This window comes from Melopsittacus undulatus, chromosome 11 (assembly GCF_012275295.1).
Source record: "Melopsittacus undulatus isolate bMelUnd1 chromosome 11, bMelUnd1.mat.Z, whole genome shotgun sequence".
In the NCBI taxonomy this organism is placed as follows: domain Eukaryota; kingdom Metazoa; phylum Chordata; class Aves; order Psittaciformes; family Psittaculidae; genus Melopsittacus; species Melopsittacus undulatus.
The window spans coordinates 11,796,485-11,824,460 of NC_047537.1; the positions used below are offsets into that span (position 1 = coordinate 11,796,485).

A 27,976-nucleotide genomic window follows, 5' to 3' on the forward strand; every position below is an offset into this window, starting at 1 on the left:
TTAGGGTCTGAAAACACCTTAAGATCATCTAGTTCCAATCCCCCTGCCATGGGCAGGGATACCTCATACTAAACGGTATCACCCAAGCCTCTGTCCAACCTGGCCTTGAACGCCACCAGGGATGGAGCCCTTGCAGCTTCCTGGGGCAGCCCATGCCAGTGCCTCACCACCCTTACAGTAAAGAACTTCCTCCTCATATCCAATCCAAACTTCCCATTTAAGTTTGAACCCATTACCCCCTGTCCTATCACTACTGTCCCTAATAAAGAGTCCCTCCCCCGTGTCCCAGTGTCCTTACATTCCAGTATCCTTCAGATACTGGAAGGCTGCTCTGAGGTCTCCACGCAGCTTCTCTTCTCCAGGCTGAACAGCCCCAACTTTCTCAGCCTGTCTTCATGTGGGAGGTGCTCCAGCCCCTGATCATCCTTGTAGCCCACCTCTGGGCTTGTTCCAACAGTTCCATGTCCTTTTTATGTTGAGGACACCAGAACTGTACACAATGCTCCAAGTGATGTCTCATGAGAGCAAATGCGCACATGGCACATACCATTTCCTCAGCAGCCCACCTAGACTTTGTGCTGTTACTGTTTCCTGCTAATGTAGTCCTACAGGACTGCAACAGGATATCTATAGCCAAATGTATCCTTTATGCAGAGCATGGGACAAGGAAGAACTACAACATTACTATTTTAGCTTATGTTTTGTTTCCCCTCCTAAGCAGAACAAGCTACATTGAGAAATTAAATGAAAGACAGCAAAGGGTTCTGAGATGGCAACAGTTTTCATTCACAGAGTTTCAGCCAGATATGAACCAGTCATCTAGAAGCCAAAGCTCTCAAATATCCTATTTCCAGTCCCTTCCAGTTCTCCTATAATGAAGAGGAAAGTATTGAAAAGAAAGTATTGAAACCAAAGCCTCAGGCTGGGGATTATTCCATTCTGTTGGAGTCACAAGATCTTTACTTAATGAGGTAAAAAAAAAAATATTGTTTTCCTGACAAATAGCATTTTTCTGTATGTTTATATTGGTATCACGAAAGGGAACTGAAATTCCATCTTTCTATAGCATCTCCATATAAAACATTCCCTGTATTTGGCCAGTTTGGCTACGCTATTTATTCTTCCATATCTGTCACATGTCTAAAGTTATATTACTGAGTTAACCCTTCAATTGCTGGACTGTACCACATGCACAACAGAAACCTTTGCATGTCTGCTCCAGCTCAACTTCCTGCAGTCATGGGGAGAGAAGACACAATAAACCAAGCTCTTTCTCATATTGCCTTTTCTGGGTACCTATAATTTCCCTAACTAGCTTCTTAAAAATTCAGGAAGTAAACTAACATGTATGATTTTATTTAAAAACATGGGGATAGATAATTCAGGAGGCAGGCTAGAAAACAAAGCTCCTCCTCTTTCTTCAACTTGTGAAAAACTACCCTGCTAGGGACCAAGAGTGATCATTTGACAGCCAGGGACTTACAGGAACAGAGTCTTTCTGAGCCCATTCATCACCAAGCTCTTTTTCCCACCTCAACTTCGCTGAGAATGTCAGGGGTAGTGAATGATGAAAAAGCTGAATTCCCATCTAAGTCACCCTAGGTACCACCTCTGCAGCAGGCCTGGAGGGCATGGGTTGCTCTTATAGAATTCACATCTTTTTTCATGTTATGTTAGTTACACAGCTGCTTTACATGACTTACCTCATCTCTACAAGAACTGGCTGGAATTATCACCCAGACTGATACCAAAAGCCTAGTGCCTAAAAAGCAGGGTGCAGTCTTTACTTACTCATCTCCTTCCGGGCAGATTCCTGTGGTCTCATCATACTTGGTACAGTAAATGTCAGGGCTGTAGTTAAATGTACCATCCCGGCGGCGGATAGATCTGCGACGACGCTGGTTGACAAAGTGCCAGTGGAAGCAAGTGTAGGGCCGGTGCTGTGTGCACTTGTGCTGCACAAAAAGAGGGCACTGCTCTGTGCGGAATTCCTTCAGGTAACTGCAGACAGAAATCCAACAGCAAGAGATTAGGAACAGGACAAGATGCTGGTCAGAGGCAATATCTAATTGATCCCTGCAGGGTTTAGGCCAAACAGAGCTGCATCCATCACAGGGATGCCTGCTGTCCTTCTTACACCCTCCTTTGCTTTTGTGCTCAATAGGGAAAGCTGGAAGCTGCTCATTGTCTGGAGTGGGAACATACCAGTTACCAGGCTAGTTAACACAAACATGGATGCTAACAACAGCTGGAATCGGGTATCTGATCTATCAGCATTGTTTTGAAGAAGCTTTTCATGAGCTTACAAAATAGGTTATGAGAAAACAGAAGTACCACTCTATCAATTTTCCATCACTAAATCCAAGACCTATCTGGGTAAAAAGGGGTTTCCCTTCCTATATGTTCAGTTTTAAAAACCCTAACAAGATACACTTCCTTGTAGCCATGTTTAAAACTTTACATTACTGAGAAAGAAAGAATTTTAAAAGACATACCTTGTGCTCCTAGTTTAACTTGGATTCTTCACTACATGGTTGACTATGAAATTAATTTTAATTAAATTTTGTCTCTTGCATTCTTGTGAGCTCAGAACTCAGTCTTGAAAAGTGGGATAACTATCTTCAAACTACTCCATGTTTATAGTTTTAATATGCAATTCTCTGAAAGTATGTCTTCTTTTACCCCAACAACTAAAAAAAGTCATAAGCTTTTATTTGTGACACTAATAACAGTCTCTAAACCCAGATCATAAAGGATTACAAAAAGGTTTAGATCAACATAATGATCTGACTGTGATCTGTGTTACAAAACACAGGTGCTTAAAAAACCCTTGCTGTCTGAAACTCACTAGCTGTCCTGTATTTACAGGGAACACAACAGTTGTAGTAGCTCAGACCTGAATCCCATTGGGTTCAGACTCAGACACCTCCAAGAACAAGACAGAAGGCCCAGAGCATTCTGATTTCTTACATTTAGAGGTCAGTTTAAACAGCAAGTAAGAAAATCTGTTGGTCAAAATCAAAGTGCCAGTATTGTGCTGGAAGCAGCAGGATAATAGAACAGCAGACGTGGACTAATTTTGAACTGCATATGTAGTCCAAGGCAAGAAAACAGAGCACAGAAATTTGTCAAGTATTCCTTCTCATATCAGACAATTTCTCTATTGTATCTAAATGAATGGAAAGATGTCCTATGCCCAAAGATGTGCTTACAGATAATACTATCATGCTGGATGCATTCTGAAAGCAACATTTGTAAATAAAGCTTCCTTTCCTTCTCATCCTAGCTGAAAAAAAAGCCACAGGAAAATGCACAAACTCAACCCAAGTGTTTTTTTTTTGCTTGCTATGAAGGAGAATATCACTGGCAAAAGACCTCCTACACTGGATTTTGCAAGCATGAAAGGATAAAAGCTCTTCCTCCTCTTCAACCTCCAAAGAGGCAAGACATGCAGATTCCGCTGCTGCTGCTCTGCAATCACTGGGGACTGGAGAGCCTCCGCAGCTGCTGTAAGCCCCATTCAACCCCAGCCCATCTGTCCTCTGCCACCAGTGTGGCTGGAGAACAGGATCTGCACTGAGGCTCAAGGCTTAACATCTGAAAAAAATGAAGATGATCTGTTTGGGATGGGTGAGGGCTAATAACATCAGTTTATTCCTTTTCACCTTTAAAAGGCTGGCTCCATTCAACTGGAGATCCCTACTCCAACCACAGCAGCAGTTCATCTGAAAACCAAATGCCACAATAAAATTAAACCATTCTTGAAAAGCTTTCCAAGCCATTGGACCAAATACAGTTGTAAAAGGTGAAATTCCACAGATTAGTTTACCTGATCAGTGCACTAATAAGACTCAGAACAAATGTGACTGTAACAACATTTAGGTTGGAAAGTGAATTAAGTAAACTTAAGCAGCATGATACTTGAACTGCCATCCAGATGCTCCATAGTCACCAACCAGTCCCTTCCACCCACAGATCTCCATGTCCTCCTCACCTTAGAGACATGAGATTTATGTTACTCCTCTTTCACCAATGGACAAACTGCAAAACAGCTTTTTATGTGCCCCAGCCAGTATCAGTAGCAATCAGAGAAACGAAGAGCATTTAAACTCTTCCATCTTCTATGAAGTGAGTCTTCATAGAATCCTGGACTGGTTTGTGTTGGAAGGGACCAACAACTGCTCATGCAGTTCCAAACCCCGGGCACAGGCAGGGACACCTTGCACTAGACCAGGTTGCTCCAAGCCTCATCTCCCCTCTGGCAGGTTAAAGACATTCCCCCTTGTCCTGTCCATACAGGCCCTTGTCCAAAGCCCTTCTCCAGGTTTCTTATAGTCCTTTTAGGCACTGGGAGCTGCTCTAAGTTCTTCCTGGAGCCTTCTCTTCTCCAGGCTGGACAAGCCCAGCTCTCCATAGCAGAAGTACTCCAGGCCCTTGGAACATCTTCGTGGCTTCCTCTGGACTCGCTCAAGCAGGTCCGTGCACCTCCTGTGCTGAGGCTGCATAGCTGAAGTCCTGGCCTTCATTTGAAAAACAGCATCATGAACCCCTTCAGTGCTCTGGAAACTAAGGGGAGATAGCAGGCCTACACAACCTGGGTATCAAGCCCAGCATTCCAGACTTGCAGTGACAGACATACATGAAACACTGAAGAAAATCCCTGGAATTTAACAACTGCATGATCAACTCAGCTGAAACAGCTTTCCTTTAGCAGGAGAGTTCAAAAATGCACACTCTGACTAGGGATTTCAGTCTCTGGAGTGTCAACTGTTGCTGAAGAGCATTTGAAAATTAACTGCATTTCATGATTGGCTAAACTCCCTGGAGAAACATTTATTATAATGTAAATGATAATTACATAAGTAAATTGTTCACCTGTGAAGTGTTTAACACCTAATTTGCTTCATCAGAAACTCATTCTTTAAATCCTATCTCTTAAATAAACCATCTCTCACTCTTAATTTCAAAGCAAGTCCCACAAACAGATATCACTGAGCTCAGCAAAGCACATTAACTGTGCATGACCACCTCCGCAACAGACCCAACAGACCAAGGAGAGTTGTCACATTAAGTCAGTTATTTCAAGCCTTTCAATCACTTCTTTGGGGTTTGTTATTTTTGAAGGGGTTTTTTTTGTTTTTGTTTTTTTCAAGCCACTAAAACTGCCTTATAGCCCTGTATTCTCTTGATCCATTAAGTGAGTTTCGCTTCCTCTGGGAGAACACAGACCACTCAACTAGCCACTCTGTATTAAAATATACAAAGGCATGTAAACCACATGTGTTTTGGGAACCTAGAAAGAATACCTAGACTGCCCCACTATGTTATGTCTCACAAAGCAGAAAGCTATCAATATTTCAGTAGCCTCTTTGCAAAGGCTTGAAACAAAACCACAGAAAACACTGTCATGACAATAACAGATCCTTCTGGTGACAGTGGTTTCTGAACATTTTTTTCCCCAGACCAGCTGAGAAAAGGAATTTTTGAATGACCCTTGAAAAACTGAAAACACGTTGAGAGCTGGTACACATTTCACAGTGTATCAGTGAAACACTGTGTCTGCACAGTAAGAGGAAATTCAGCAATGATAACTGGCGTTTCTCACTCCTCTCTTACAGATCTCAGGAAACTGCAAACCCCATGAGGGGCAGAATTATTACCCCCATTTTATACAGGAGTTTCTTCAATATTTATTAAAAAACACAGGTGAAACTGATCAGTTCTATGTTGGTCTACTTTACATGCACTCTCTTTCAATGTGTGTGTATATGCTGCATTTTTAAACCCTTTTCTTTTTTTAACATGGAAGGCATGTAGCACAATTGTCTTCTGAGACTACATTAACATCAACATCCAAATTCCTGGAGGAAATGTGATCATTTATGAGTCCTACTAAACAAAGCTAAATGAAATTCTAAACAAATAGGACAAGGCTCACCAGAACAATGCATATCAAAGTCCCCAGGCTGGCTAGCAGGATGGACACTACTGGAAATGAAAGCCACGTTCCTTAGGACAAGAGGAGAGGTTCTTAGACTAGATTTGTGAACTCCTGGAGACTGACAAGAGCAGCAAAGTATCAGGGAAAAAAAACCAAACAAAAAAAGAAACCACTTTGCAAAATTGTGAATACTTCGCTGAAATTCCACTTCCTCTGGACAGAATATTGGAAGGGTCAGTCATTATCTCTGCAATAATTTACACTAGTGGGGGAACTATTAACTGCTTTTAATTACCAGCCGCAACCAAGCTCCCCAGGGCAGGGCAGCAGTTGGTAATGGATAATGGCAGCTAGATCCCCCTCTGCTCTGGAGGGACTGAGCTGCTCTGGGAGCTGCAGGAGAGGAGATGGGAAAGGGAAGGAGAAAAAAAGAAAAAAGTACTTCCAAACACCACAAAAAAAAATCAAACTAGAACGAACTCAAAAAGGTGGAGGTATGGGAAGAGGAACCAAGGAGAAACTCTAACCCAGAAGCTTCATTTTTAAACTCAATTGCAGCCTTGTCCTGGCCACATTCATTGCCTGCCGTGGCTTTGTGGCAGCTTTACCGCTGTGGCTCTGGTCAACCCATGGGCTCAAGCATCTTGTACTAGAGAACACTGGGCTCCTGCCACATCCCAGGGCTGTACATGTCCTGCCAAACCTGACAGGAACCACACACACAGTGGCCTGAGCTCAATTCAGGTAAACGTGCTGGTAATACACGAAGACAGCCGAGCTCCAAATTCCTCATTAAAAGCCTTACCCAAAACTCTCTGGAAGTGCTGGAAGATGCATGCTGATGTCAAGAGAGAAATCTCTGCTTTGTAACAGAGGGTCAGGAAAATCGGGGAGATGAACAATACCAAGGAGCAAAAGAATTAAAACGAACTTTTCCAAACCCTCATTGCTTCTGTAATGCAACGCCAGGCCCCCCTTCATTTCTGATACCTCCTGCGCCATTTGAGATCTTTATGTAGGCCCCAAGGCCAGCTTCTCTCCTTTGCAGCCCTCCTCACTCCTCCCAGGCAATCCCCTTCCAGCCAAAAATCCTCTTGGGCCCAAAGAGAGCACGGAGGCTCATTGGCAGGATCTGAACCTCCTGCAAGCAGACAGAAAACCACTAGATAATTGTTTGACTAATCCAGAGTAGGGCACTGCTTGTAAATGTAGGACAACAGTGAGATCTAACACCCTGTCACCTGGATTTCTCATACACCTGTGGTTGTGTTTACACTATGGAACTGCTACAGCACCCTTAGCAAAGGCCTGCATTAGGCAACTGGTACCACTGCTGTGTGTCTGGTGTTGCCTCAATGCAAACCAGACACCTTCTACAACAGCAGGCACATCCTGCTCAAAGTGCTGGCCATGGGGCTCCATCTCTGCAGCTTCTTGGTCACAAGAAACTGACCCAGAGAAGTGGCCCAGGCCACATTATGACAGCACAGGCTCTGACTGTTTCTGCAAAGCCCAGCCTAATGTGGACACTTCACTTTGCTACTAGCACTAATATTAGAAATTACTAGTTCAGGGCTGTGTAACAATTCTTAGTAGTAGGCACTGTTCAAAACAGCCCACAGACACAAATCTAACACACAATGTTTGGTTCTGTGTTTTTTTCTTTTAAACTAAGGTTTAAGGTCCCGATAAGATTTCAGGTATCAAGAAGAAAATGCTCTTCTGCTATTACCGTTCATATCTTAGCCCCACCTGCCTCCTCAGTGCAGGATCACACTGACAAAGATACAATTTCACCAGCACAGTACTACATGGGAATGCTGGGGACTTTTGTGGGCACTTTTTTATCAGTTCTGTCCTGCTGTTTCAGACAGGACTGCCCAAGGCCATAGACCTCTTTGTACCGTTTCAGGTGGTCCCAGTTCACCTCACACTCTCTCTGAAAAGCATAGCCTGAATGACAGAGGTCACTGCTTGACAGCTGTCCATTAGCTTTCCTTTGCTGGAAGCTCCTGCTGACACTGATCTCCACCAACAGCACAGAGAAAGTTATCCTAATTCGGTTTAGAAACAAAAAAAAATTAGGAAATTAGAAAATCACCATCTCAGCTCTCAAGTTTATACTAATGGTTTGAGTGAACACGGATAAGATTATCTGAATCAGGTAGTGCTTACCCAACAGACTGCCCGAAAAGGAGGCAGCAATGCAAAACCCAGGAGAAAATACCTAACTCTAAGCACAAATGTTTCTATTTCAATAAGCTTCACCTATAGAAAACATTTCCAAAACTCCTATTTGATTCGTAAGCTTGAAGAGCCACCCCAATTCAAAAGGAAAAAAGCTGTCCATTTTAAATCAGCTCTCTAATTCATTTCACCCTCATAAAATTTTATTGCAAAAGATGGTATCAGACACACTTCACATAAGAAACCCATGACTCAATTATTTTCTTTTACTGAACTGTGGTATTCCAATTGAAATGAGTCAGTAGTGCATGACAGAAGATACTTATTCCAACAGGATACTCAATAAAAATCCTACTAATGCTCTTTTCATTTAACATATCATTGCTGATAGTGAAAACCCATGATATGCAGCTCTGACACTGCTTAGGAGGAGTTTTTGCTCATAGGGCAAAGATGATATTCCATCAAAAGAGGAATATTAAAAAAATAGGGGTGGGGGGGATTTAAAGAACAGGGTCATTCAAAAATAATTTGGAGTAAGCATATCAGCATTCCCAGGATGTATCACAAAATGCCGGCATTTCAAAGCTCTCTGACAGGGAACAGAGCCTTCAACTCCCAAGATTTCTTAGGTTTGGAGAAGCCAAGAATGAAACACTCAATCTAACTTTACAGGAGTTGTAGTTTCTTGTTCCCAGGGGTAAGCACAAAGCAACCAAATCCCTCAACTCACAGCCACAAGCTACCAACAGCCCAGTATACAGCCTGCCTAAACCTCTACAACGAAATGTTCAGCATTCTTCTAGTAAAAGTTGTAGTTAAGGCAAGTCTCTTTTAATGAACAATGTTTTTCACTTGCTGGCAGATGTAATCGAATACTGAAACAGAAACTCACACGAATGGCTGCTGAATATCAAACAATAACAAACACCCTTAGCAGCAATCTTAAACGATTTCATTATGTTTTCAGGAGAAGTTCTGAACAGGTTTCAGGTACTGTGCCTCACCATTACTGGATACTTCCCCTTTTGCCATATTTCATGGTATTTTTCTAAATAACCTCACAGACCTGACCAAATCCTCAGACTTCACACCAAGGCTTTTTCATATGCCATGCATCACTTGACACAAAACACAAACATCTCTCTCTGTATATCTCAACAACTATCAGACTAGCTGCCTTTCCATACCCTCAATAGCCAAGTGCAGTCCTGCAAAACTTGAAAAGATCAGAAAGCATTTAAATCTCAAAGAAAAATATATAGATCACTTCATAAAAACTGAAGGCTGACTGTGAAAGTGGGAAAGGAGAAAAGGATGAGGAAAAAGTTTTAGTTAGCTCACATCTGTCAAGAAGACAGATTTCACATGCCCCAGTGTTTTCTCTATCATCTAAATAAATTGAACCATCAACTGGAAAAAGGTCACACAGCAGACAGCACCGTGTGATTTTAAAGCTGTTAGATTTCCCCTTCTCCATTAGAGGTTGAAAATAATGTCAGTCTAAGGGCAAACAAAGAAAGTGAGTTAGAGAGACTCATTAGGGATGCATGCAGTTGGACTTGTTTGGCTGCAGACGGTTGGTTTTGGGTTTGTGTTTAGTGGGGTTTTGTTTGGGTTTTTTTAAGAGTTCATATAACTCATTGATCAAAATGTCAACTGTTGACATCCATAGCCCATGACTGCCCCACTTTTCACTACAGAAATAGGCAGGCAGCATTCACAAGTTCTCTTTTTCACAGAATTATAGAATGGTTTGGGTTGGAAGGAACCTTAAAGCTGATCCAGTTCCAACCTCTGCCAAGGGAGGGACATCTTCCACTGGAGCAGCTTGCTCCAAGCCCCTGCATCCAGCCTGGCTTTGAACACTGTCAGGGATGGGGCAGCCACAGCTTCTCTGGGCACCCTGTGCCAGCGCCTCACCCTCTTCTTCCTAAGATCGCATCTCTACCCCCTCTGTCAGTTTAAAACCATTCCTCCTTGTCCTTACAGGCCCTTGTCCAAAGCCCTTCTCCAAGTTTCCTGTAGCCCCTTGAGGCACTGGAGCTGCTCTCTCCTTAAGGAGCCTTCTCTTCTCCAGGCTGAAGCAGCCCAGCTCCCTTAGCCTGTCTTCAGAGCAGAGCTGCTCCAGTCCTCACAGTATCCTTGTGGCCTCCTCTGGACTCGCTGGGGCAGGTCCTAGGTGTCGGATCAATTTAGCAAGTAAAGGTGAGCTGAATGCTTCCAAATAAAAGCTAAGGGTACTGCAGAAGCCAAAATACAAACTGCTAGATTACAAAAAACGAAGGATAACACACCACAAGTACAACAGTCATATCCAACAGGAACCTGATCACTACGGTAACTCTGGTTTTGGATTGCAAAGGAGATCATGGGGTGGACAATGCATCTAATTCAATTCAGCAGAAAGGAAAGAAATACACATGGCCAATACTTCATAGATAACAACTTTCAGTGACTGTAAAAGTTCATGCTAAAAATAACACATGTTGGCAACTATCAGAAATGATTAGGACATTTTTCAATTAGAAGAAAAATGTCAGGCATAAACAGCTGCATCTTGTCTACACCACAATAAGAAAAAACACAGGGAGACACTACAGCATAGTGCCAGCCCATCACGGGAAGACAGCCTTGCACCAGCTTCAGGCAAAACATGGTTTCCACTACTACAGCAAAAATGGCTTTGAGATAAATATCATATTGTAGCTAAGTAGCTCAACGATGCTGTCCTGATAAGGAAAGAAAAATCAAGTCTTTCAGCTTGGAGTTAATAAAATGAATGTTTATCACATTTGTGAGAGGCCAAGACACCAGCTCCACTGAGCTCCAGTCTGTGGGGGTCAGGGGAAAGGTGCTTAGTCAGAATTTCCTCAAGCTGTGCATCCCTGGGGCTAGGCATGCCACAAGTTGTATCATTCAAACCTGAGGAATAAATCGATTTCAGTCACTTTCCTGGCAGTGTGCTCTCTTTGAAAAGCACAAGCTTATTGTGTCAGTGGACCATGAAATCCACATGGCCCAGCCATACCAACAAAACCCATTTTAAACACAAGAGTTTATTTACACAGGGCTTTCACCTTTTTAATTAAAACACTCCAAGCACAGGCATATGCAAACATTTCACTGCACTACATTTCAGAGATGTTTCTTAAAGGCCATTCAGCAGGGTCCAGAACTCCGCATAAAGCCCCGAATTTACATTTAGATTTCCTCGAGTTTAATCTTTTTTGTCCCCCACCCAAATTAATTTGCCATGAACATGTATTACGTGACATGACCTCAAAATTAACCAAGTATTTTGACAGTTCATGCAATTTTTTAAAGAGAAAGCCATTTTCCCCCCCAAGTTTAAATGTCGGATTTTCAATTTGACACTATTCATTTATGCAAACATCTAAAGCACACCTTCCTGGTTTCAAACATAGGTCACCCCCAGCGGGGACAACCCTCATCACTCCCTGGGCTGATTTTGGCTCTACAAGCTATTCAGCTGCTACTAATCCTTCCATACAGCACCTGTGTAAGTGCTGAGTCTAAGAAAACAGAATCATAAGGAAATAATTATTTTTTGGTAACATGCGGGTGAAGCTTACTGCATCCAGACAGCTGCACACAGGTTTATACCTGGTTTAATTGCCAGTACAATATATCAACATGTGTTTAAATATGAGCACTTAAATATTTTATTGCTAATGACTTTGCAGAAACTTCTGTCCACAGACCTGTCTATTGTGGTCAGCTTACGTCCAGTTAAATTTTTCTGATTTATATTAACTGGATTGGATAGATGGTGCTTTTCTATCCTTGTGTTAGTGCTTGTGGCCTCAGACACAAGCAGAAAAGTCTGCAGAAGGGTGGAATTTGAGTAGAGCTAAACATGTGTTGGGTTTGCTGCAGAAGACTACAATGAATCGAGGTCTGATTAACACCTTGATGTCCTGGGCTGTAAAAATTAATGTTCCAGCTTCCTGTTAAGTTCTCCATGCTATACTTCTCTCCCTACCAATTCAATCACTAACAAAGCCTTCTCAGTACCAGCAACTGCAGAAGCATTAATAAGGGCTGTGAACAGGGCTGGGCCATTTTAAAACTTGTGTTACTCATTCTACTAGTTCCCTACAACAAAACAAAATATCCCACATGCAAGAATTTGTAAACACTAATTCAGAGAAAATATTATTTCCATACAAGACACTACATAGCTGAGGCTTTCAGTTACAGATTCTCATGAGCATTTTTAGGCAGCTGACCTTTAACATCTTGTCTTACAAGAGGTGTTTCAGAAATAAAGCACAGTAGCCCTCCTCCTGGCCACACCAAGAACCTTCATGATTTAACAAACAGCTCGTTGCTCAATTGCAGCCCCATTCTCACAACAGTTTCAAGACGGTGCATGAACTCTTTGAAGGTCTTATACTTACACTGGACCAACACCAGAAAACCAAACATCCATAAGAAGTGACAGGTCTACAGTGCTCTCATCCAGACCAAGCTATATTTGAAAACAAAATGGCATCTGCTTCTTCTCAGGTGAAATGCCAACTAGACTTGTAGCAGCCTCTTTGGAAAGGCTTACAGTTGTGAACAGATGTTTTCTGTTGTGAATTTGAAATAAAACACAGTGATTATCTAATGAGCATGAACCTGCCTCCCATAACACACGTGCCAGCACAAAGATAAAAGCCAGCTCTTATTAGCTGATTTTGAAAAATCAATGTTAGCCATTCATTTGATTTTCTTTTCCAGTCAGCACTCACATAAGACTTCATCTGTGGCTGCTACAGCCCTGCAGGCTTTCTTGACACTCCATAAGGCAGGCACCCCTCAGAATAAAAGTCTACCACACACAAACAGACTGGTCCAAAGAAGCACCATTACATGTCCCACATCAGACTGTGTGTCAGACAGGGACCCTGACATCTGAGTGTATGCCAGCTCTCCACCACAGGGAATGCAGTCGGATCCCAGGCTATACCACAACTTCTCATTTTTCATTTTGACTAATCAATCCATGAATAAATCTGGCGGCACTCTGAAGATATATTACATGTGCAAGCCATTTTATTTGGTTTGTTGTTGCTGTGAAGCTGCATGACTGCTCTGGGGCATCAGCTGGTTTTATTTCTGCTATAATGGTGAATATTCAAGTGTTATTAAGGAAAGCTCACAGTCTATTGAAAATTAGAGGGGATAAATCACCTCTGAGCATATTGGGTGTGGACTGACAACTTCTTTTTGAACTGTGGTGACATGCTGAAGACGAAGGATAGCAAGTAAAATAATACCCACTTTAATTACGATTTTTGCATATATTATCATAGAATCATAGAATAGTTCGGGTTGGAAAGGACCTTGAGATCATCTAGTTCCAATCCCCCTGCCATGGGCAGGGACACCTCACACTAAACCATATCACCCAAGGCTACTCCAACCTGGTCTTGAACACTGCCAGGGATGGAGCATTCACAACCTCCCTGGGCAACCTATTCCAGTATCTCACCACCCTAACAGTAAAGAATTTCTTCCTTATATCCAATCTAAACCTCTGCTGTTTAAGCTTCAACCCATCACCCCTTGTCCTGTCACTACAGTCCCTAATGAATAGTCCCTCTCCAGCATCCCTGTAGGCCCCCTTCAGATACTGGAAGGATGAGGTCTCCATGCAGCTTCTCTTCTCCAGGCTGAACAGCCCCAACTTTCTCAGCCTATCTCCATACGGGAGGTGCTCCAGCCCCTGATCATTCTCGTGGCCTCCTCTGGACTTGTTCTAACAGTACCATGTCCTTTTTATGTTGAGGACACCAGAACTGCACACAATACTCCAAGTGAGGTCTCACGAGAGCAGAGTAGAGGGGCAGGATCACCTCCTTTGACCTGCTGGTCACGCTCCTTTTGATGCAGCCCAGGATACGGTTGGCTTTCTGGGCTGTGAGCGCACACTGCTGGCTCATGTTCATTTTTTCATTGACTAACACCCCCAAGTCCTTCTCCACAGGGCTGCCCTGAATTTCCTTTTTGCCCAACCTGTAGCTGTGCCTGGGGTTGCTCCGACCCAGGGGTAGGACCTTGCACTTGTCATGGTTAAACTTCATGAGGTTGGCATAAGCCCACCTCACAAGCCTGTCAAGGTCCCTCTGGATGGCATTCCTTCCCTCCAGCGTATCAACAGAACCACACAGCTTGGTGTCATCAGCAAACTTGCTGAGGGCACACTCAATTCCATTGTCCATGTCAGCGACAAAGATATTAAACAAGATTGGTCCCAGCACCGATCCCTCAGGGACACCGCTCGTTACTGGTCTCCAGCCAGACACTGAACCGTTGACCACAACTCTTTGAGTGCGAACATCCAGCCAGTTCTTTATCCACCGAGTGGTCCACCTATCAAATTGATGACACTCCAATTTAGAGACAAGGATGTCATGTGGGACAGTGTCGAATGCTTTGCACAAGTCCAGGTAGATGACGTCAACTGCTCTACCCCTGTCCATCACTTTTGTAGCTCCATCATAGAAGGCCATCAAATTGGTCAGGCAGGATTTTCCCCTAGTAAAGCCATGCTGGCTGTCACCAAGCACCTTGTTGTTTTTCATGTGCCCTAGCATGCCTTCCAAGAGAATCTGCTCCCAGATTTTGCCAGGCACAGAGGTGAGACTGACTGGTCTGTAATTCCAGGTATAGTTTAAAGCATCTATTTCCCTTTCCATAGGTGCATGACTGCCTATTAATCTGAAGAAATTCTAGGCATACAATGATAAAAAGCAATTCAACTTTGATTTCTTAACTGTAATCAACAGTGCCACCATTCTTACTAAGCCAGTATGCTCTACTGAAATGTATTTGCAATTTCTGACCAACAGATAGCTAGGGATGGCCCTGGATTTTTCCTGCCTGATCAGAAACTTGGTATAACATTCACTTCTGCCAGTGTTCTGACAACTATATCCAATTAAATGTCTCCGAGTTTTAACAAGAGGTAAGAACCAGACCAGTATTAAGCATTTCAGTGAACTAGCACCATTATTGCCATCACTGCATTTTATTACTTAAAATATTTCTTTCAAATGAAACCCAGGACTTTTCTTGTTGTAACAATTTAGGTTTACCTAAAAGAACACTATTGCTGGGTGAGGGTGTATGAAGACAGCCTGCAACAAAGCCAAGAAGAGATTGTCTGTATTCATTTTAAGGGAACATTCATTCCAACTGATATTGCAAATGTCAAACTGGTATTAACCACATCGAGCACTGATCAAAATACACCAGACATAGCTGAGAAAATTATCACAAGCATCTAAATTGGCTGTCATCACCAGGTGGAGTTTGAGAAAGTACCAGCCTTTAGCATCTCCTTACACATCCTTCTGGTGAGGAGGCTTCGTAGTTTGGATTGCCCTGATACAAAAGACAAACTCTCAATAAAGTAGAGGAAAAAAAAAGATAGCTAAGAAATTCATTAATTTAGGACACAAGGGGAACTGCTGCCTGGATGGCTGTGCGTGTGTATAGGGTACAGCTTTCAGCTTTGCACCTGATCTGCAGGTGATGTGCTGAACATTACAAGAAGTTTACAGAGTATATCAAGACTTTAAAAGATGGAAACTTCTGTGACTGTCTTACTCTCACAGCCCATGATTTCAACAAAAGCTGATTTAAGGAGATTTTAAGGAGGAAACTGACACATTATTAAAAAAGCAACAACAATTAAAAAAAAATATTAGACTCAGTTTAGACATCAGTGATTCCCTGAGGGAAGGGGATGGAACACATAACTGGTAACTTCTCACCATCTCTTTTAGCCCTGTCTCTCGTTTTCAAAAATATTTATGAGGTTTTTAAAAAGCAAGAAGTTAACAGCAGGAACCTCAGCATCCTCTGAAAATGAACTTAGCTCCTGGGGTCCTGACAAGCAGGTTCTCACAAGCTTCAATGCTGCAATTTAAGATATTATTGCTTCAGTTCTTTATTTTGTTCCTCTCTTAGAAATCACAGCTCCTATCACAGGGCTAACAGAAGGGAGAGTTGACCTGCTCTCCAGCTGCCCCTGTTCACAGCCTGGTGTATTAATACAGTCTACCAGTGACAGCTGATGCCAATATGTCACACAATCAGCGTGATTAACTGATGTCCTGACACATTCCTGCCACATTGGTGTGTAGGGCAGAAACATCCTGCAAACAGCTAGGCAGAAATGCAATGGAAGATCTTCCAGAGGACATTGGTCAGACCCTTTGTAAAAGAAGGCTGCATGTTGCAGCTGCTCATAGAAGTTAGAAAAATCTATTCTGCTGTAAAGAAGAAATTGAATAAAACAAAATGCTGAATTCCAACAGAATTTGCTCTAAAATAAAGCCAAACAATATTAAAAAATAAGGCAATATATAAACCTACAAAATGAGAAAATGTGTACACTGGGAAACTCAAAATTCCAAGGTTTTCTATAAGAATTATTAATTTTGTCTGCCATGCCACAAAAATTATCCTATATGATAATGTAAGCAATGTATAAGCCTTAACATAGTCCTTTTTTTAATAAAAAAAAAAAATCAAAACAACCATTTTCAAAGTTGGAAAAATTCTGCATCAATGAATCCCTCTCCTCTTTCACAGAATCTGTGATTTCTGAAATATCAAGCATGGCCAGACCAAAGTTAATTCTGAAAATCTCAAAGCACAACATTAAGCTTTTCATTCAGCAAAGTATTTCTACGCCACTGATAGAGCAAATTCCTTGTCACTTCTGATGCCTAGAAGTACTCACTTATTAAGTGTAAATGTAGCAAGCAGCTCCAGCCCCACTGTAACACCAGGAAACCCCTCCCTGCCTCCACATGCACAGTAACCAGCAGGACAGCACAGTCCTGCACTGATGGGGGCCCAACGACCCTCACAACAGAGGCTTTTAACACTCCTCCTTTGATGACCATATAGCATTTAGAGCATTATTTTCCAGTATACATCCTGTGAAGGCAGCCCTTCCTGTTCACACTCCAGTATTTTATATTGCCAACTTCCTGTAACAGTCTGTGGTGGGCATGTATTCAATGAAGTTCACACTGACATAAAAACCAGCAATAATAACCTGCTTATACTTCCCTCATAAGCTGACATTTACAAGTTGTGATGTAGTAGACCAGTGGCAAGTCTCTTGTTGAGAAGTACTGACTTTCTCTGTGCTTTACTAACAATCTCTGAGGGCATTACCAGATCTGAAACCTAACGATGCATGGAGGTTTTTTTGTTTTTTGGTTTTTTGTTTGGTTTTGGTTTGATTTGTTGTTTAAACAACAGGGCTAGTTTCTATTTTTGTATCAGTCCTATCAGCTTATTGATCTAAGGGCTGTCCATCAGTAAAACCAAAGCAGAATTATGACAATGGTTTGTTAACTTAAGAGTCCTGGTGGTTTAAAAAGAAAAACAAAAGGTTTGTAAGAAGTGTTTGGAAACCCTAAATGTATTTGCTAAGTTGTGAAGACCACCCATATCAAGAATGTCAAAAGTATAACCTAGCAGACTACTCAGACACTAAGGGCTCTAGAAGAGCAAAGCCACTTACAGGGAAAAAAAAGCAAACAAAACAAACAAACAAACAAGCAAACAACAAAAAAACAACTCTGAAAATATGTTAGCTATCCATCTGGTTTTTGGGTTTCTTTTCACAGTCAGTCAGTCTGCACATTTGAGATCAGATATGCTGTGTCTGCCCTGCAAGCAATAAGACACCATCCACGTATAAGGAGATAAGGATTACTCTCTACAAATGCTTCGAGGTGTGTTTTTGTGTGCCATTGCTTTTGAGTAAGAATTTTAACACAAAGATTTTGAGATAAATAAGACTTCACTGTAATCCAAGCTCAACTATTATCTTCCTGTTCTTATTTCTTTTTCCCCTATATTTCCATCACTGTCCTAATCAGTTTCTATTTAAGGCCGAGAAACCACCACACAAGGCACTACTCAAAAACATGCAGATACAAAACTGTCTTTGATTTAGCGTAACTAAAGCATTGCACCAACCTGATTTTCATCTCCAATTCAGATGCCCTTCATCAAGTGCACTAGTTCTTCTAACTCTGGCTGGCATCTAAATAGTTGCAAGATAAAGCCTGGGTGTCACTAACACAACAGAATGACCAGCTGTGGGGATGCAGTTCTAGCACTACACAGGTACTAATCCTTCAGAATTTCCCACAATTCCTCCAATCATGTAAAAGGAAAGACAAGGTATTTTTGTATTTTATGCTGCAAAGGCATAGCCACAAAGCTTATTCTGCTGTAGTACAAAGGATGTGCTCCCAGGCATCCTGGTCCAGCACTGGAGTGAGGGTATGTACAGACTGCAGGGACACAGAAAACTGGAGTTTATTTACAGGATGGCTGCTCACATTTAAGATGGGCACACACAAGAGAATCACGTGTAGTAACAATGATCTGGGTTATGCCCAGCAAATCTTTGTCCCAGAGTCTTTATCACCTAAATCAGAGTATCTTCAATGTTGCTTTTGAGCAAGTGTATTTTGCATGGACTAGAATGAAGGCACTCTTTGCTTTTTTATTAAATAGGTTGATTTCTCTTCACCTGAACATTTGTTTTCCTGCAGAGTATTGAGCTGTTTGACTTCCTGGTGAATGCAGTGAACAAAGAACTGCCCAGCTTTCACCTACCTAAATTCTGCCAGATCAATAAAGACCCAAGCAGTGGACACAATCTTTCAGTTCACAACTAAAGAGTCCAGCCTGACTGAAAACCAGTGAAGATGGAAACAGCCAAATGGACAGATTGTACCAAAACAAAAGAATGTCATAGTACTCCGTGTCTACAACTGTCAAGAGACTGATGGCTTGCTTTCAGTTTCTCTGAACTCAGCCTCTACCCACATTTGCCGATAACACATCAGGGGTAGATTCATATAGAAAGAACCATGTCAGCTAGAGCTAAGACACGGTGCAGTCAATACTTCGTTGAGGTCTGACAGAGTGTCCCCAAACGAAATCTATTTCCTACTACAAGCTCCCAGCTCACCCCTGCAGAGCCCATCCCCCAAAGCAGATCAAAGCTGCACTGGCCTCAGGTATGCTAGGAACAGCCTCAGCCCCTTGTTCTGAGGAGCACAGTGATCTCATCCCACTTATGGGACCACAAGGAACGGGCCACACGAAGAAACTTCAGATGCAGCAACCCAGGCAGAACACAACCGCAGCTGCTGAGCGCTGCATTGCTTACTTGAGTTCTACTAACAGGATACAAGGTCCCCAGATGAGAAACACACCATTCATAATTAAACAGCAAAGCCTGGCATATACCTGAGTGACTCAGTCTCCAGGAGAACCGAGCTGCCCACTACAAGTGCTACCAAGCACAATCAAAGGGTCTTCTTCTGAGCTCCTCTTCTGCTAATGAACACTGCAAAGGTGTGAGATAGCATCACTAATTCTATTACCCCCCCCAGTTTGTTTTTTTTTTGCTGCACATCTAGAACAGAGACAAAGGCTTCCTGACAAGATCTAGAACTGCAATTCAAAGTACCTAAAAATCTCATTAAAATAATACCAAGAGTTTAGAAATAACACTAATTCAGAAAATTAAATGCTTCCCAACAAATACAACCAAAACTTCCTAAGACAAGAGATCCCCAGCACCAGATTGCCTGTCCCCAGGGAACAGCAAAGTATGCAGATAATTAAGCTTACTTCAGTTTACAAGTTGTAACCTTCATGTCATTTTATGGAAACAAACTATATTTAAGGAATAAAAAGGAAGGAAATATTTACGTTTTGACAACATACAACTTGTTCATATGAACAACTACCAAGTAAGTTCCCATATGTTATCAGAAGGAGGTTTACAATATCATGTGACCTAGTTTACAAATCCAAGACTTTCAAAGTGTGGCTTACATCCCGCTGTTAGCACTCTGCAGCCCCCAAAACGTCCCTCACTTATGGTTCTCCAGCTTCTCCACAACTGTTTTCACTGACATGTTATTAGCATCCATCTGAAACTACATGGGCTGCCCACTGCAAAGAAGCTAACAGCACCACCACCTTTGTTACACACTGTCGCTTTTTCCTCCTCTGTCCTTTTCAGCTGCCTTGTCATGATCTTCCTTCTCCTCCTATTTCTCAAACTCCTTTCACCACTTCTTTCCTAACCTTTGATATCCTTGTTTCCATGGTCATGCTTAGCCATATTATCACCTTCACCTTCCTCTACCTAGTGTACTTACAATCTTGCTACAATCCCATCTCCTTGCCACCTGGGTTTTTTCCTTTCTCGCTTTTGAATGACTGCTTTTCTGTTGTCCATGTCACTTCAGCTCTGAGGGCACTCACCACTCTTACCACTACAGCAACTGCCCTAGTGGACTCCTTCATGCCATTTTCTCTATAACACTGTCAAACCGATTGCAGACATCACCAAAAATAAAGTAACCTGAGGCTGTGACAGAGGGGCAATTGAGATAACCTCTTAGGCAGAAGCTCTTCCCTGGGAGGGTGCTGAGGCGCTGGCACAGGGTGCCCAGAGGAGCTGTGGCTGCCCCATCCCTGGCAGTGTTCAAGGCCAGGTTGGACACAGGGGCTTGGAGCAAGCTGCTCTAGTGGAAGGTGTTCCTGCCCGTTGCAGGGGGTTGAAGTTGGATGAGCTTTAAGATTCCTTCCAACCCAAACCATTCTAGGATTCTCTGACTTGCCAGCTCCCTGAAAATCACAACAAGATCTTTATGATGGACATAGAACCTCATTCTGTCACAGACTCACTATTCTGGACAGCCTGAAGGAAGAGGATGTCATATAGTCTGTGATCCCTGCATTGGTTATACAGATCCATGCCTCTGAAGCTCTCCTTACTCTGTAAATTATAACATGGAAACAGGGAAGAAATCCATCAGCAACTTTATGAAAACACGAACTAAAGCAACTCAAACTGCACTCAGAACCTGCCCTTCTCATTTTGGGTGGGGGCATCAACACAAGCAGGAGATAGGGGTAATTTGTACATTTTCTCTGTATGTGGTCAACACCCTAAAGCGATAAGGGAAGACAGCTTGGCATGCTCATTTTGTTCATAAGGACCAGTCTCAAACTTTTTTCTTTTAAGGACAGGGAATGCCTGACCTATTTCCACCCATGTCCATCACTAGTCCATCCTCACAAAGACAGCACTCACTCCCAGTCCACCCACTATCCCTAGTGCAAAAGAAGAACCAAGCATCGTCACCCCAACTTCCAATCCAAAGAAGTATTTGCAAGCCAAGCACATACAGCACACGTTCCAGGAGGTCGTGCACCCCTGGTACAACACAATGAAATTCTGCTTTTTGTTTGGGGACGACACATCCCAGGAATAAGCCTTCATGGAGGCACCATCTCCAGCAACAGAGGCAACACACACCAACTTGTGTTTCCTTCACCACAGAGCCACACAAAAGCAGTGTGCAGAAAGGTGAGAACAGGACATGCACTTCTCAGGATTTTCATGTAATATTCCCCACGGAGGACATTTCTCACAGGCATGTGAAGCGTGGAAGTAAACCCATCCTGAGGACAGACCCATTGGAGCCGTCCCTCACTGGGAGCAGGGCTCGGCCCCTGGAAGCCAAAGGGCAGCACCGGCCCCCTCACACTGCCCCCTCCCTCTGCAGGGGCCTGAGGACATCCCGGACTCCTCCGGGAGCCGAGGGCCGGGGCAACGACACGAGGATACGCAGACCCCACCACCCCGGAATGCTGCCACCTCCACACCCGAAGGGACACCCGCGTGGGCCGGAAGGCCACTACCGCGGTGTACGCGCACCGGCTAACGGAGACGGCGGCGGGGCCGGGCTGCGATGGCGGCCACAGGGGTCGGACCCCCACGAGCCCCAGGTCGGGCCGAGCTGCCGGAGCCCCGGAGCGTCACCGGCGGGGGGAGGGGGAACCGCTCAACCCGCGCCCCGCCCCTCCCCCCCCCTCCGCCGGCCGGTTGGGGCCGGTTCCAGCCGGTGCCGCGCGGGCTGGCGGCGGGTCTCCGTGCGCGCGTGCCGCACGCCGCCCGCTGACGTCAGGCGCGTGTTGGCGCGCGGGCGGGCGGCGGAGAGCTCCGCTACGTACGTGTAGTGCTGCGGCTTCTCGGGCTGCGCCTGCAGTGCGCTAGCGGCGCTCGCCGGGCCAGCCGCGGCGGGGCCGCCCGCCACCGGGCCCTTGGACATGCCTCCGGCCTTCCGCCGCCGCCGAGCAGACCTTTATTATTCACTCTGCGCGGTCCGCACGGAGGGCTCCGCGCGCAGGCGCAAACACCGCCACCGCCATTGCCGCCCCGGTGCGCGAGGCGGGGTGGGACTTGTAGTCCCGGCGCGCACCCGCGCTCCGCCAACCCGGGACGTGGCTGGCGGAGGCTTCCGGGCGGCTGGACCACAACTCCCAGAGGCGCCCTTCGGCGGCGCGGGCCGTGCTTCCGGCCGCGCGGGGCACGACGGGACTTGTGGTCTGAGGTGGTGAGGGCAGGGCGCCCCCCAGAGGTGGGCAGGATCCCGGTCTCTGAGAGGCTCCATCAGCAGGACTGACCGCAAGAATCGGCCCCCGATCCCCGGGACAGCACCGAGCGCCAGCACGGCCCTCCCAGCCCAGTGCCTACAGGCAGGCATGGAAGGCTGTGGAGGAGGCTGGGGAGTTATTTGTGGCAGGCGGCCTCACTTCCTTCCTTCCCCCGCCACAGGGACTGAGCGTGGACCGGGAGCATGGTGTTCCAGCCAAAGGGTTATTTTAGTGTTGACATCTCCCATTGCTCCACGGCCTTCCCCACCCACTGGACAACACTGGCCAGGAAGTGCCCAGGAATAGCACTGCAGTCCTGAGGAGAAGGAAGACAAGGAGAAGGAGGACCGAGCGAGCTGTGTGGAGAACCTACCTCTGAGGAGGTGACACCAAAGACCCCTGGCTGCTGTGTCATCAGAAGATCGCACGGGGTCCCTGCCCTCCCCCAGGAGAAAATCCCCCCACCCTGAAGGAGCTGTGTTTGAGGAAGCGGCTGAATTCCCACACGACGAGCTTCCTCCATAAATTAACTTCTCTCCTGAGGGAGGAAACGATACAAGTTTTTTTTAATAGGACTTTGATCTCTTGGGCTTCACACAGAACCACTTCCCTCACTGGAATCCTCTAGCTGTGTGGTAAAGGGCAACAAGGGTTTCTAAGGCAAACACCTCTTTTTAACTCCACTAGCATGCACAGGGTGAATAATGTTAATAGTAAATTTCCATCTATGTGCTGCCTGTGCAGCTGGTTTGGGGGGGGGAAATAACTTGTTTTAATTCCCATTTACATCAATTCCACTGCCACTGTGGGCAGGCTTTTCCTGAGGTAATTAGTGGCTTATTCCCCTGTGTTTGCTCAGATAACTCACAGGATCTCCATATGTTTTTACTCATCTAACAACCCTCCAAAGGAGGCTGGAGCACTATAATTATGTAGCTCTTGGTCAAGTAGGACAACTTTTGGTAAGTCAATAACATGTGCAGGTATTTCAGGTAATATCTATGCATGCACACCTTAATACCCAAAATCCAATTCAGCAATGAACTGGATGAAAAAAACTTTAATTAGGGACAAATTGCACTGACAACACTATCAATGCTCTCAGGTTCAGAAACTGAAGGCTCAGCAATGTTGATTCTACAATCCTCTTCCACTTCTCTTGTGTTTCACAGTTGGGACAACCCAACATGTGCTCTGCTGAGCAACAGGGAAATGTTCTGAGAACATGTGCTCTGGGTGCATTGGCTTCCATCTTCACACAGGTCCTTGCTGACGTTTCCTTGCTTTGGCATTTCCATGTACACCTTTCCCTCAGCCTGCTTCATCTGAGAGGCTGCAGCATGGCTTTCCTCCAATCTCCAAGAGAGACTAATCTAAACTATCTCTAAAATAAGAAGAGGAAGCAGCCATTGCTGTGAATACACAGGAAATATCTAAGGAGCAACTGGTAACACTATGCACCAGTCTCATAGTGTCAGTGACAGCAGAGAACACTCTTAAAAATACTTAATTTAATTTAATTTTTGGCATACTGGTGGCATCAGAACTGGTTTCTAAATTTCTTTTTCTTAAGCACCAATGGCTCAGATGAAGGGAATTCTTTGCTTCTTATTTTCTAAAACACGTACAATGCAAGTGATTGTCCACATCCAGCTCCCAAGCCATTCCACTGACAGACAGATTTTTATATCTGATAAATAATTCACATTTGCCTTTACAACACTGAGAATTAACCGGACAAACAAGGCGCAGAAGCAGGGTGGATGTGCCAGAGCATCCTTCAGCAGCCCTGGTCTGGCACATGTGATGGCCCTGTCACACCATGCTGGCGCACAGTTGCTTGACTTACCCAAGAGGCGGAGAAGCAAGAGATGCGCTCCCTATGTGCCGAGCTCCTGCACCGTGGCAATCCTTGCCTGCCTGAGAATCGGCCCCAGGGACTCATACATCTGGGGAGGCTGCAAAACATCATGGAAAGGCTGTGTGACAATGGCCACACTCCAGCTTGCAGAGCTCACTGACACCTTTCCGAGTGGTGGCTGAGCAAGTGTCTTGTTTGTGTTCACTCCGTGTTCCACGTGTTACAACTGCAGGACATCTGGGACCTGTTCTTCCTGATTGTGGCAACCATCCTGCGGGGAGCACGACCTGCCTCCGCAGTTGCTTCAAGTGTGAGGTCAAACTTAAGCAACGACCTCCCCCCACCCGAAGACAATCTTTTTATTTAATTGCCTTTTGTCTTCCTAGGTGGTACCAACAGAGAACATGGACTCACTTGCTACTTGCAGTGAAACTGCAGTTGGGTTAAGCAGTGAAGGCAACCCCAAAGCTGGTGGGATGTGGGGAGCAGAGGTACAGAGTGAGAGAGCTCTGACCCCTGCTGCTCGCCGGCCAGGCTCCCGGCTGTGGCAGCCTTCCCCAGGCCAACAGCTGGGCTCTCCCCGGCTTTTGGTGGGAGTCACGGGCCCGCGGGGCAGCCCAACACTAACCTAAGTCCCGCACACGCATCCCCAGGCTACTCCAACACCACAACCGGGCGGCAGACGCAACGCTGCTGACGGAGCCCACTCCCTTCGAAGGAGCTTCGCTCACCCCCACTGACACTCGCAAGAGCCGGGGAGGGGGGGGGGGGGGGGGGGGGGGGGGAGGGGGTCGCAGGTCCCCTGGGAGCCGCTACACACCGGAACCTTTTGCAGTTTTCCCAAAGGCCGCTGCTGTGAGCGGCCTGAGCACTGTGGATCCCAGAGTGGGACACAGCACCCACCGCCTCTCCGGGCGGCCCCGCGACCCCCCACCAGCCGCCTACAAGCCGAGAAAGGCGCTTTGTGGCGAGGCGAGCGTCGGGCAGCGGATGGGAGGATTCCGAGGCCGCGAAGCAATTCCCTGAGCAGCCACCCCCTACCACTGGCCCGCTTCTATTGACTTCTTATTGTGGAGCTTTGCAACAAAGAGTAGGATCCAAATCCTGCCCCGTTTTGTCCAATCAGCGCGCAGGGCGCACACCCGTCGACGATTGGCCTCTTCTCTCCTCGCAGTACCCAATCAAACGCCTACTTTAACAACCAATCAGCGGCGGGGCATGCATCCAATCAGCGCCGAGGAACCGAAGCACGGCCTTTGTGTGTCGTTACGCCACGGCGCCGGCGGAGGTTCCGGCCAATGTTAAGGCGCGCTGCTTCCAGGCATTGTGAGGTCACCGCGCCGTGTGCCGCCCCCGGTATAAGATGTGAGTCTCGGCGGCGGAGCGAGCGCAGTGAGGGGGTGTTTAGCTGCGGGGCGGGTTGTGGTGTTACCGGCACAGGCTTCTGTGCGCAGCGCGACCGGCACCGGCGCTTTCTTCTTCTCGGAGCGGTAAGCGGCGGGTGCATTCTGTGGTGGGCGGAGGTGCCGTGCGGCTTCTGTCGGTCATGGTGCTTCTTGGAACTGGGCGGCAAACTGGGCCTTGCCTACGTGCCCCGAGTCACGGCCGGTGCCCATCCCCCTCCCCCCCAAGCCGTCCAGGAGGAAGCGGGGGGTGGTGTGATTCATTCCTTTTTCCCTGGGTCGGGGAGCGGCTGGGCCGCGGAGGCGGAGGAGCCGTAACTTCTGCCTTCCCGAGGGGTGCTGCTGGCTGCCTGCCTTCCTTGGTGGTGGGGGAGGGGCCCGGTCGCCAACATCTGCCGCTGCCGGGACTCAAGGGAATTGGGCGGGCGAGGGGGGGTGAGGAGGGGGCCGCTGTGTGCTTGGCCTGAGCGCGGTGAGGGGCAGGCTCTGTGTCACCCGGGGTTGTGTCTGTAGGTGAGTGAAGAGAAATGGCTCGTACGAAGCAGACCGCCCGTAAGTCCACCGGGGGGAAGGCTCCGCGAAAGCAGCTCGCCACCAAGGCGGCCCGGAAAAGCGCTCCCTCTACCGGTGGCGTCAAGAAGCCTCATCGCTACAGGTAAGGCAGCCGGGGCGGCACGGCCCAGCGTTACCGCGGCCCCTGCCTCGGCTCACCCGCTTTCTCTGTTCTTCAGGCCGGGCACCGTAGCTCTTCGTGAGATCCGCCGCTATCAGAAGTCCACGGAGCTGCTGATCCGCAAGCTTCCTTTTCAGCGGCTGGTCAGGGAAATCGCCCAAGATTTCAAAACGGATTTGAGGTTCCAGAGTGCAGCCATCGGTGCACTGCAGGTAGTGCTGGTGGCCTGTGGAGCCACGGTGCTGAGTGTGCCTCCCTGGGGGGTTCTAACGACTTTTCTTCTTGTCCTCTTGAAACAGGAGGCCAGTGAAGCATATCTGGTGGGTCTCTTTGAAGATACGAACCTGTGTGCCATCCATGCCAAGAGAGTCACCATCATGCCCAAAGATATCCAGTTGGCTCGCAGGATACGGGGAGAGAGGGCTTAAGTGAAGGCTGTTTTTATGGTGTTTTGTAGTAAATTCTGTAAAATACTTTGGTTTTAATTTGTGAGGTTTTTTTTTGTAAGAAATTGTTTATAATATGTTGCATTTGTACTTAAGTCATTCCATCTTTCACTCAGGATGAATGCTAAAAGTGACTGTTCACATAAACCTCAGTGATGTGAGCCATGTGGCTCTGGAGTGACAAGTTGCTAATATGCAGAAGGGATGGGTGATCTTTCTTGCTTCTCATGCATGTTTCTGTATGTTAATGACTTGTTGGGTAGCTAAACTTGTAAGGTACTAGAATTGATACAAATGTGTACAGGGTCCTTTTGCAATAAAACTGGTTATGACTTGATCCAAGTGTTTAACAATTGGGGCTGTTAGTCTGACCATACATCACTGTGATCAAATGTGGACTTCTTCAGAGGGTGAAACTACAAGTCTTAACCACAGTGTAACTTACAGTTTCCTAAAAAAAAGTAAACCTGGCAGCTATAGAATACACTATGTGCATTTATAATAGCTATTTTATATATTGTAGTGTCAACATTTTTAAATTAAATGTTTTACATTCACATGTGAGGAGTCTTTGTCATTTGGTTTGTCTGGGCTTGAAAAAGCTGCTATCTGCTCCTCCTGGCTCTGGCGTGTTGGCAGTAGGCTCTTGTAAGCCTGCACTGCTGCTCCCATAATTTTGTCTGTCTGCTGCCCTCAGCGGGGTTTGGAGGTTTTGCTGTGGCTTGGGCTGTGGATCTTGGCTAGGGAGGGTGTAGATGGGGAATGGCTGCACTGGCAGGATCATGCGAGGGAGCCTTCAGGGTATTGTTGGGGGTTTTACAAAGCTTGAGTGTGGGTCAGCAGTTCAGGTCCAACTCCAGGATTGAGCTTTTTTCCCCTCTACTGTAGATGCCAGGGAGGTTTATTTTGGTGCTGTGACTGAGCTGCCTAGGGCAAACCCTACAGCTT

At 45.7% G+C, this 27,976-nt stretch overlaps 2 protein-coding genes across 5 annotated transcripts in view; one reads left to right on the forward strand and one right to left on the reverse strand.

The window, feature by feature from the left end:
* UNK (unk zinc finger) overlaps nucleotides 1-22,346 on the reverse strand; it is a 47,984-nt gene extending 25,638 nt beyond the window's left edge. For all 4 annotated transcript variants that reach the window (XM_034067564.1, XM_034067566.1, XM_034067565.1 and 1 more), the window contains exons 1-2: nucleotides 22,223-22,346; nucleotides 1,792-2,001 (exon numbers count right to left, since the gene is read on the reverse strand). In XM_034067564.1, coding sequence (XP_033923455.1) covers nucleotides 1,792-2,001; nucleotides 22,223-22,320 — 308 coding nt within the window. In that variant the 5' untranslated portion in view covers nucleotides 22,321-22,346. The remainder of the gene's footprint in view (nucleotides 1-1,791; nucleotides 2,002-22,222) is intronic.
* A 3,511-nt stretch (nucleotides 22,347-25,857) lies between these two features.
* Nucleotides 25,858-27,587, forward strand: H3-3B (H3.3 histone B). The gene is made up of 4 exons (XM_005141394.3): nucleotides 25,858-25,996; nucleotides 26,423-26,564; nucleotides 26,641-26,794; nucleotides 26,882-27,587. Exons 2-4 carry the CDS (start codon nucleotides 26,437-26,439, stop codon nucleotides 27,008-27,010), a joined length of 411 nt encoding a protein of 136 aa, XP_005141451.1. The 5' UTR covers nucleotides 25,858-25,996; nucleotides 26,423-26,436; the 3' UTR covers nucleotides 27,011-27,587.
* Nucleotides 27,588-27,976: the final 389 nt, after the last annotated feature.